Here is an 11706-nt window from a genome sequence, read left to right as displayed (position 1 = left end):
TTGTGCGTACCAGGTAATTATTTTTCAAATGTGCTTGTTACGAGCACACACGGAGACTCACAAGATAAATAAAGCAGATGGGTTTTATACTTTATTTCAATCAGACTGTATTTCTTAACCTCTTATCTCAACTAAAAAGCCTGTTTTCAACCCTACTAGTATTTTAGCTAATTTGTAGTTAGATTTTTAATGAGATAAAAATACCTTTCCTAAAGGCAAGGTGGCTGGGAATTATTTTATAGTAATATATTCTTCTACCTCTTTCCATCTGTGGGAGACGTAATCCGTAATTCCTTGCTTCAATAAGCAAAGTGAGGAAACAAGAGATGCCAGAATCTCTTTATCCATTACCTCTTTAAAGCATTTGCAGGCGGTGTTTAAACTTCCAGATAGATTATAATGCAATTATTCCAAAACATAATGTGTGTGCTACATTTCCTCATTCATAATTTTTTATTTGCCAATAAAACAGAAGCAGCGCTCCATTTATTTTTCCTAAAAAACCGCACCTTCTGCCCAAACTCAGCTCTATTTCTTTTCATTCTGTCGCCATGGTCGCAGTGCACTGTACTCTTGAGCGCCATCTCGTGTAGAAAAACGTCGACTGCACCCTCAGCTCCGACCCCGGGGAGCATCCACGACAGTGGAAAAGAAGAAAAGCCGGGAACTTTATTTAGGAATCAACACCAAACGAAGAATTGATTTCCTGTAGACCCTGTCTCAGAAAAAGCAGGTCTTACAGTTGGCGGGAAACTCAGGAAAGCGTATATACTCATTTCCTTGATACATTCAACTGAATCTGGAGAAGACTCTACTGTTCAATCACTACTTAGACATACTTAGGATGAAATTTCCATTGACCCGCGATTCCTGGTTAAATCCTTCAAAAAAGCCAAGTAAGGACTTTCTCTGAGCAGCAGGATGTACCACACTAGATGCCTCCCGGGAGCCTACGGCGGACCATCTATCGGTCACGTCATAGAGCCCCAAGGGGAGCGCCTGGAGACGGTCTGCGAGGCCGTCGGGGAGAGGGCGGTGAAGTCCCCTACTCGGTGAAGACGACTCGGGCGGACAGGAGTCGTTTCCGTGTTCTCCGGTCCCGCGCCGCCTCAGGCAAGGAGCGGAGGGGCCGTCGGGCCCGGCCGCCCACAGCATCTCCCCAGACTCCTCCTCCGGAGAAACCTGCGGGTCAGGGACGCCCACGTTGGGCTTGTTATTATAAATGTGCTTATGTAGCCCTCGTGATTTTTAAAGTTGCCCTGTGTGGTTTCTGCTTCCTCTGACCAGGGGAGAGGGAGCCCCGAGCGTCCCCCAGTCGGGCGGGGAGGCGCGGGGCGAGGAGGGCGGGGCGAGGCGGGGCCGCGGCCCTGGGCGGGGCGTCCTCGCCGAGACCGGCTGCGCCGGGCGGCGGGCGGGAGGCAGTGGCGGCGGCGGCGGCGGCGGCGCGGGCCGAGAGGCTCGCGGATTGGTTGCGGCGGGCGGAGACGTCAGGCTCCCGCGGCCCGAGAGGCCGCCGGGCTCGCGCGGCGCAGTAGGCTCGAGTGCTCGCCGCAGCGAGGAGGTGCCCTCCGCCGTCCCGCTTTCCGCCGCCGTCGCCGGGCTGTGCCGCTTGAGCCGGGACGCGCCTCCGCGCTCCTCGCCGCCTCCACCGCCGCGGCCGCCCTCCCCTCGCCGTCTGCACACACACCATGACGAAGAAAGAGAAGAAGTCCTTCAACCAGAGCCTAGCCGAGTGGAAGCTCTTCATCTACAACCCGACCACCGGAGAGTTCCTGGGGCGCACCGCCAAGAGCTGGGGTGAGCGGGCGGCGGTTGGGCGCCGGGGCCGGCCGCGGTCCGAGGGGACCCGGGCGCGGTCGGGTGGGAAAGGAAAGGCGGGAGATGGCTCCCCGCGCGGGGGCCCTAAGAGCAGCCGCAGCCTCCGCCGCCCACAGCGGTTTTCGTCCGGGGCCGTCAGACTCTCGTACGGGCGGCGCCGGAGGAGGGGCGGCGCGGCCCCATTCATTTCTAGCGTGGCGGGCGGGCCGCCGCTCGCTCCCGAGGCAGCCGGACCCGCAGGCAGCCCCCGCCGGGCCGCGCCAGTTCCTTCCTCCCGGCCGGGAGCGGAGCGCACGTGCTGCTCCGGCCTCCCGCCCCGAGCGGCGCCGGAGGCCGGGGACCCCTGCCCGGAGCCGAGCCCCGAGCGTGCGGGGGCCGAGCGCCCGGGCCTCCCTTTGTACGGAGCGCGCCGCCCGGGAGAGGCCCTGGCAGAGGCGGCCGGTGGCGCCCAGCGGTTCGGGGAAGCCAGACCCTGCCCCACGCCCGGGGAGAGGAAATTTCCACTCTCGCCGCTATCTTGTGACTCGTCCACGCTGCCACCCCGGTCGGAAGAGTGCGAGTGAGTGTTAAGTGTGTGGGTTGCATGAATGTGCTGCGGTGAGTTAATCACGCAAGTACTTGGTACACGAAAATGCGCTTGAATTTGGACAGTGAAAGACCACTAAAAAGGTTGGTTCCTGCTCAATTCCTTAATTACAGACGTTTTCTTCCTAGCAAATAGGCTTCTTTTGGGGGAAGTAAATCCCAGGTGGTACAATTTTTGTGCCCTCAAAGCGTGTGATGGTTGTGTATGTTAGTTTTTCTGTGTATGAGTTCTTTGTTTTAAAATATTTAAACTGTCCACTGCTTGGGGGGGGGGGGGTGTCTTTTTTTTTTTTTTTTCTTCTTCCGAAAAATTGTACTAATGTCTGAATAAGGACTAGTGCTTTTTTTTTTCTTTTTTTTTTTTGCCTTTTGAAAAACATTTTGTTAGTGGGTCTTGACCTTTTTTTTTTGGGTGAGTATAAATTTCTAGAGTGGGAGAACTATTTGGGCACGACATTTTTAAGAGAAGCATGAAGAGAGTAAATTAGCTATGACTCAGAAAATAAACTGTTGCTACTGACTGAAATCGTCTCCTCCCGAATGGAAAGTCGGCTTAAAGTCCTGTCACAAGCTGAAAGGGGCCTTGGAGGTTTTTTAGCCCAACCCCCAGTTTAGAGATGAGGAAAATGAGATCTAGAGAGGTTGTGATTTTGCTTTGTGTAAAATTACATATTCCACAGAGCCAAGAAAAGAACCCAGTCGTCCTTTAATCCTAGTCCAGTGGTTTTATTATTTTACAGATGCCTTGCCTAACTAACACTCAAGATTTTTATTTAGATAGCTGTCTTTAGGGAACCCACTAATGTGAAGAGGAAATAAATTTGCATCCGGAGTAAAATGGGGAAAAAATGGTGAAGTTATTATTGCTTCTAGAATGTGCTACCTTTTTGCTGAAGGAATTTTTGAGTGGTGGAGAGGGATTAATGTTTGTAGACTACCTTCCTCAGTGCCTTCTCTTCATTTTTTGTTAGAATGACATTTCTTACTGCAGATAGTGCTTATCTAACCTTTGTATTTATATGATGTTGAGGTTGAGATTTTATTGGGTATATGCATTTAAGTAAAGTGCACAAATGATCAAAGTGTAGTCGTTATATAAGGGCGGCTACAGTACTATAAGTAAGGTTGGGATTTATTTTAGAAGGATTAAGGCAAGACCTTTTTTCAAAATTGAAAATAAATGTTAACTCTTATCAACGAATAGTATATTTCTGAGTTTATTGGAATAGCAGTAAACCAGTGCAAAATGTCATAAATTATCCGCAATCCTATTCCAACATAAGGGCATCTCTCCAAGGATATATGTGGGTGTGGTGTGTAGAGGCTGAAGTTCCATACTCGGCTCTCCAGGCTGTGTGCCCTCAAGCGTGGGGAGTCTGCCTGGAGAAAGGGGTATCTCGTTTTAATTTTCAGAAAGGCACTGTATGGGCTAGCTGCCTGATCTCATCACTACAGAGATGTCCACTATTAATATTTCGGTATATATTTGGGCAGACTTAAAAGGATATAATGTTAATTTTTTTTAAACAAAAAGAAATCATACAATAAGTGTTGCTTTATAGGGTTGTTGTTGTTTTTTTTTTAACTTATTTTAGACAGAGCTGGGGGAGGCGCAGAGGGAGAGAATCAAGCAGACTCCCCTGATGAGCTCGGAGCCAGAACCTGGGGCTCGACCCCAAGACCCTCGAGATCTTGACCCAAGCCAAAACCAAGAGTTGGTGGCCCAACTGACTGAGCCACCCAGGCACCCGTGAGTGTTTGGGCACCTTCCCATTTTAATAAAGATCTGTGTCGTCATTTTAATGGCTGACTAATGTTCTGTTGTATGGTTCCATGTACTACCATGACTTTTAAAAACAAACATGTTTATTCACATATATAGCTTATGTATGCATGGGAGATATCCAGGGAAATATGAATAACTCCTGATTTTTTTTTTTTTAACCAGTAATTTGTTGTATGTACTGGTCTTCCTTCCCAGTCCCTTCAGCCTTAAGCGTGCAAATTTATTTCTTGAGATGTTTCTACTAGTGGAATTCTAAGGTCATGTATAATTTGTGTACCCTTTACATTTTGGAAATGTGTCAGTTTTTTTTTTAAGAAACTCATTTGCAGTTTTTTTTCTAGTTGCTTTTGAATTTAAATGTGGGGGGGGGTTACCTTTTTTTTTTTTTGACCTTGGTAAAATTGCTGTATCTGCTGGTGTGTAGAAAAAAGCCTTCTCTACACTAAGGATCGTATAAGGATATATTAAAAGCATACATTTGGGGGCGGGGCAGAGGGAGAGAATCTTTTTTTTTTTTTTTTAAAGATTTTTATTTCTTTGACAGAGAGAGAGAGAGCGAGAGAGGGAACACAAGCAGCGGGAGTGGGAGAGGGAGAAGCAGGCTTTCCGCGGAGCAGGGAGCCCGATGCGGGGCTCGATCCCAGGACGCTGGGATCATGACCTGAGCCGAAGGCAGACGCCTAACGACTGAGCCACCCAGGCACCCCGGAGAGAGAGAATCTTAAGCAGGCTCCATTCCAGTGCAGAGTGTGGTGTGGGGCTCGATCCCACCACCCTGGTATCATGACTAGAGCCAAAAATCAACAGTTGGACATTTAACTGACAGCCACCCAGGCGCCCCTAAAAGCACACATTTAAAAAGTAGTTTTGCCATTTACACTTGGGATAAGGTGACAGTACTGCAGGTCACACCACATTGCCTTACTGGAAATGGCTATGTAAAAGATTTTTTTTTTTTTTAAGATTTTATTTTTTTAAGTAATCTCTATACCCAGCATGGGGCTCAAACCCATAACCCTGAGATCATGAGTTACATGCACTGAGCAAGCTGGGCATCCCTGTATAAAAGATTTTGAGTAGCTTCTTGAATGTTTAGCGGTTTCAAAATCATTACATATATAAAATCACCTCATTTGATTTTCACAACAACCTTCTAAAATAAAGCACACTAAGTAGGGGATCACAGTGTACCTAGAGTTGGTTTCTTAGGCTGAACAGTAAGGATACATCAGGAGTAAGTAATTGCTGTGTTATGAAAACACAGGACAAAGAAAATTTAGCATCTTGTGACTTACACTGCAAATATTAAACCTAAATGCATTAAATACCATTAGAGTGAAAGATAGCTTAGAGATCCTCTACTGTTATTTAAACTGTAATGGACCGTGTGTTGCAACTAACATTTTTAAGAATAATGAAATAGAATAGTAAAAATACCATTTTATTCTACCTAATAAATTTATTCTAAGGAAGCATGTTCCATGAAGCTTCTCTGTATTTTGTATACACAGATACCCTGATGTAAAATGTGTTTCTTATTGTGGCTCACGGTAAAAAACTTGAAAGCCACTAATAAAGTCCTGTGCCCTCATTTCATAGGTGAGGAAATTGAACTCATAGGTCTGATTTGTCGAAGTTTACTCAGCAGTAGAATCCTTGGTCTTTAGACTACCTCCAAGGCCAGACCGTTTTTGTTTTTGTTTTTGTTTTTTTAACTGCTACAACTTGATGTCATTTAATGGAATCTGTTGTGGGCTTCTTCGGAGTTCATTATCTTAAGGCTTTCTGTCAGTAGATGCTTTATATTCATATTAACTTAAAATGAGTTGCTAAAAAAAAAAAAAAAATTTTGAGTTGCTGATTGCCAAGCATAGGCAGGATTCTGGACCAAAACTGTTAACACCTACGTTTTGTTCATGTACCTTTTCTTTTATTATAGATCCATGAAGTGCCATTTTCTCAGTCACCTGCTCCCATTCTGGGTCATGCCTCAGTAAATGCTCTGCCTTGGAGATCAGACTCCATCCCATCTTGGGTGTTTGACTGTAGGGGAGAAGGCAAGTGTGTTTATTTTCCCAGTATCACATAGTTTTGTAAGATGTTGTTCTTTGTCCTGTGGAGTGTGACATATTAAAAAGAAACTTTACAAAAATGTGCACTGTTGGGAAAGTAACAGGACTTGCCTTACCCTGTGTGCAGGCTGTAAATGAAGGTCAGTGGTGGGTGTGGCAGCGGCAGCAGCTGAGGCATACTGAGCCATCACCCAGCAGGAGACAGCACTTCCTGGACTGGTAGTGGAAGGGAGGGGACGGGGTAAGTGTGTGTGTTATGTTCTAGATGTTGTAATTTCGGTACCGTGTGCTTTATTGTTGTTAAAGAGCAACCTTCCTCTACCCCCAGAGTAATTTGATTCTTTGAAAGTGACTTTCCAATTTATAGCTATAGAATTAAAGAAGTTTAAAAACCTTCCTGTCTTTAGTATCAATATTTCCGTGATTTGTCACGTTTGATTAAAGACCAGTCATTTAACACTGATTGTGTAATGGAAGGAGAAAAAAAAAAACTAACTCTGAAAGATTTATTGCACTGATTTTGAAGTAAAATCATCTGTAATCTTTAGCCACTTAGAATAACCACTGTTAACATTTTAATAGTCTATTTCCTTTTTGTAAATAGATTTTTTTAATGTATAAATAAAATTTTAAAATATACAGTTAGATACCTAGTTTCACCACTTAACATTTAAGGGGAATGGTTTTTATTCCTTTGCCACCTTAGAGGTTGATCTGTTGGGGGTAACCTTGGCCCTCTCCATCACTTCTGTGGGGACTGTCCACACATCCTGCTAGAATTTGTGCATTCTGGTGTCTTTAGTTATTATCTCTATGTTGAGACTCCCAAATCTGCATCTGTAGTTGGTATGGCTTTTTTATACTAATATAACCAACTTCCTGACAGAGATCTTCAATTGGATGTTTCATTGGACTATGAAGTGCTTCACACACCTCTTTGTGTAAATCTCCATTGCCCTCAGGGGCTCCTTAGGGTGACACACACACTCTTTATAATCTCGCTGACTTATTTCTCGTCATCTCTCTACCATTCTCTGACCCTTCTGGGCCTGGCTTCTGAGTCTCTCTCTCCTTCACCTTGGCCTAGGTACCTCAGATGTCAGCTTTGGTAGCCTGATCTCTGGTAAACATCTTTGAACCCCTTTTGCCTTAAGACTGTCAAGTACTCCTGTGTATCCCATAATAGTTTTTTTCTGTTATAGCATTTATGATTTTTTTGTAGTAGTAGGTTTTTGCCCGTTTACTAGAATATAAGTTTCTTATTCACTCATCTTTGATTCCCTAACACTGAGCCTGTTGCTCAGCCCTTAGTAGGAAGGTAATAAGAATAGATTGAATGAATGAGCACTATTATGAAATGTTTCTATGTAATTAGTCTTTTTGCAACCTTTTTTTTTTTTTTTAAGATTTTATTTATTTATTTGACAGAGCACAAGCAGGGGGAGCGGCAGGCAGAGGGAGAGGGGGAGGGAGAAGCAGGCTCCCCGCTGAACAGAGAGCTTAGTGTGGGGCTCAATACCAGGACCCTGGGATCATGACCCGAACTGAAGGTAGACACTGACTGACTGAGCCACCCAGGCGCCCCATTTTTGCAACATTTTTAAAAAATGTCTTTGATGGGGGCGCCTGGGTGGCTCAGTTGGTTAAGTGACTGCCTTCTGCTCAGGTCATGATCCTGGAGTCCCAGGATCGAGTCCCGCATTGGGCTCCCTGCTCGGCAAGGAGCCTGCTTCTCCCTCTAACCCTCCTCCCTCTCATGCTCTCTGTCTCTCATTCTCTCTGTCTCAAATAAATAAATAAAATCTTTAAAAAAAAAAATGTCTTTGATGGAATTGGTGTATCATAGTATACAGTTCCCCAGTGTTTGGGCATTCTACACCCCCGCCCCCCTTTTTAATAGCACTGTGAATTTTCATAGAAGTTCAGTATTCAGACGAAGCTTCCACTTAACTTTCTCTTTGGAGATTCCGCTGAGTTTGTGACAGGCCTGAGCCATGCATCTGATTAGGATAACAGAAACAGTTATCCAGATCTCCTGCTTTCTGCTTTATTGCTCTATTCAGCTTCTTATACTGCTCTTATGAGACCTGCATGAAGGTTTGTTTTAAGTTTTCTCAAATTTAATGGGCATTTATTTAACAGTGTCATTCTCTGCCCTGCAGGGTGCTTTACTAATAATATTTCTGAAAAGAATTCTTTAACTTAGCAGCCTCCCACATATCTGTTTAAACTTTGTAACTGAGTTGTTTGTAGACTGGCTCTTATTTGTGACTTCTACTTAGTATCATGTTAATGCCTTGGTAAGGTATGACTTTGGGACTGACCCACATCCAGGACATAAGGTACTTTTCTTTGGCAGGTTCTGGCCTGTAAATAGTGGCCCTTTATGTACCCTTACCACCACTCCCTGCCCAGTACCTCTGTAATCATTTCTTTTCTGATTCTTTTCTGTTTTTCTTTGTCTCGTTTCCTAAATGTGTATTTCCCAGCTGCTATCTTTGGCCTTGTTTTCTCCTCCTCTTCTTCCCTGGCAATCTCATAAAACAATTGCAAAGATCACTCACACATTTTACTTCTTGGTTAACACCTCTCTGATTTAGATGCTTCCTGCATATCTCAAACCTGAGAGGAAGAGGCTTAGATGTCTTGAGTAGCTCTGTTACTAAACTGCCTTGTATATTGCCTGGCAAACAGCTTTTTTCCCCCTTCCTCTACTGAAGTTCTGAGTTGCTCCTATAATTGCAATTTTTGTAAACAGGGGTCACTATCTTTTCTGTCATTTGGGCTCTAAACTGGCCAGATCATGTCCGTTCTACTTCTGGAACATTTTTAAATCTGTGACCCACACCCTCATTGTCACTACTACAGTTAATCAGGAATTAATTTTCTCTGCCCTATTCCTGCTCTACCCCCCACCATATCTTATGAAAACCCACATTCAGAGGGAGCTCAGGGTGCTCACTTTTCATAGCTTCATGATACTAACCATCTGTTTCAAATTTCATAGTTCTTAATACTCCCGTCAACCCTGGCCCCGCTGTATCAGGGTCTGGTAGTGCCTTTTCTTATAAATTCTCTGATTAAAAACTTAAAGCACCAGATGAAGAGCTTTTGTGACTTTTCCATAGTTGTTCCAATTCAGATAGACCACTGGCTTTCCAGTTTTTACCTGCTGCTTAAAAAAAAGTTGTAGTGTTACTGACTTTGGGGAAGGTGAGCTTTTAACTCCTGAGGCATCCCCAGAAAGATCCAAGGAGTCCATTGGAATCATTGTGACCTAAACCAGTGTAACTTCACTGCTATCAGGTTATTTTTAAGGCTACAGCTTTGATTGTGCTACTTCCCTTACCCCAAAATTGTGTTTGGATCCCCACTGCTTTCTGAAGGTTTAAATAATTTCCAAACAGCCTGGCAGTCTAGGCTTATTACGTATTGGCTTAAAACTAAGTTTCCAGGCTTATAACCTGTCGTTTCCCACCTTATTCTCATATACCACATGTCATAGCCAAAATGGGTATATATGGAATGCTCTGCTCATTCCCTCCCCCATACCCTTCCTCTCTGCATCAAGAATTCTTCCCTACCTCAGAGACCTAGCTTTGAGTGTCAGCTGTCATAAGTGTTCTCTGATATGCCCAGGTGAAAATAATACATTTATTTCCTATAACACCTAAAACTTTGTATCCTAGATTATGGTTGTTTATATACATTGCTCCTACTAACTAGATGTTCTCACAAATCAGGATTTACATTTGCATATGCCTGTAGCATCTTAACACATAGTAAGAACACTTTTTTGGGGGGGGGGGGTGCACAAATTGTCATTTAATCAGTTTCAGCTTGTGATTCACCTATTCCTTTGGCTAAAGGTGAGAGTATTGTGGGTTAGTTAGTATAGCTCCACACAGAAAGTCTTACTGGTGGAGGTACTTGTATGTAAAGGCATAATTCCCCTTATCTTACCATGATTCTGCCCCACTAAACTAATTCATTTTGAAGTTTCCAGATAGGGCACCACAGCAAAAGTAAGCCAGTGGGCGTGTGTGTGTGTATAATTTTTTTTACTTCATGAATCGTAGAAGTATACTAATATCCTGAGATGACCAGACAAGGACTTGCTCAGAATATAGACCTAATTTCTAGTTCCACACATCAGCTAAGCTTAGAATAACTCATTTAAAATCTCTTGGTTTTAGTTTCTTCTGTAGGAGAAAAGTTGCAGAAGATAGTTTCTAAATGTCACTTTGAAATGAAAAAAAAAAAAGTAAATAAATGTTTTAGAACAGCAGGTAGCAAGCTTTTTCTTTAGCTTTGCCAGCTATCTGGTGTCCGTTACAACTACTCAACTCAGCTGTTGTAGCTTGAAAGTGGCAATAGACAGTAAACTAATGGACCTAGCTATGTTTCAGTATTTACAAAAACAGGCAGCTACTGTGCTTTGCTGACCTCTTTAGAAGTTAGTGTCAGTGTAGGCTGACTCAAGAAATCTGAACTGGTCTTAAATGAGATGTAGACTCTTGGCTTTGTTCTTTTCAAATAATGAAAATAACACTGTTGTTTGAATTTTTACAGTACAGATGTGTGAATAAACAGTAAGTCCATTGTCCTCTTCAGCTTTCCTGGGTAATCACTGTTAACAGTAATGATTTTTAAAATGTAATTCATGGGGGCGCCTGGGTGGCTCAGTTGGTTAAGCGACTGCCTTCGGCTCAGGTCATGATCCTGGAGTCCCTGGATCGAGTCCCACATCAGGCTCCCGGCTCAGCGGGGAGCCTGCTTCTCCCTCTGACCCTCCTCCCTCTCATGCTCTCTGTCTCTCATTCTCTCTCTCTCAAATAAATAAATAAAATCTTTAAAAAAAAATAAAAATAAAAATAAAATGTAATTCATGGTATATCCACGTTGGAGAAAGGTCTGGCAGTTTTTTATAAAAGTAAATATACACCTACCCCATGACCCAGCAGTTCTACACCCAAGAGAAATGAAAACATACATTCACAAAAATACTTGTACAAGAATAGTCATAGTAGCTCCAACTGGAAACAGCCCAGGTGTCCATCAGCAGGAGAATAGGTAAACAAACTGGTATGTCCAAAGAGCAGAATACTATTCAACAGTAAAAAGGAACAAACAATGAATATACAGAATATGGATGAATTTACAAATTAGGCTGAGCAGGAAAGAAGCTTTACCTAAGAGAATACATACAATATGATTTCATTTATATGAATTCTAAAGCAAGCAACACTCATCAGTGCTGGAAAAAAGCCCAGAATGGTATTTGCCTCTAAGGCGGTGGTTATGGGGATTGGGAAGGGGCACCAGAGAACTTGGTAGGGTGGTGTAATGTTATGTCGCTTGCTGGGTGCTTAGGTCATATAGAATGCACTTACCAAAACCCTTTTTTAAGTTTTTAAATTTTAGTTAACATACTGTGTAATATCT

General features: G+C 43.6%; 1 protein-coding gene across 2 annotated transcripts in view; it reads left to right on the top strand.

Moving 5' to 3' along the window:
* Positions 1–1412: 1412 nt before the first annotated feature.
* Positions 1413–11706, top strand: part of ATP1B3 (ATPase Na+/K+ transporting subunit beta 3) — a 44037-nt gene continuing 33743 nt past the window's right edge. The window contains exon 1 of one of the 2 annotated variants that reach the window (XM_064586982.1): positions 1413–1797. In XM_064586982.1, coding sequence (XP_064443052.1) covers positions 1689–1797 — 109 coding nt within the window. In that variant the 5' untranslated portion in view covers positions 1413–1688. The remainder of the gene's footprint in view (positions 1798–11706) is intronic. The other variant, XM_045903644.3, reaches the window with a different exon arrangement.

The sequence above is a fragment of the Mirounga angustirostris genome, unplaced genomic scaffold, assembly GCF_029215605.1.
Source record: "Mirounga angustirostris isolate CCGP_5_RB_7025 unplaced genomic scaffold, mMirAng1.0.hap1 SCAF_1, whole genome shotgun sequence".
NCBI lineage: Eukaryota > Metazoa > Chordata > Mammalia > Carnivora > Phocidae > Mirounga > Mirounga angustirostris.
This window is presented reverse-complemented; position numbering and strand designations above follow the sequence as displayed.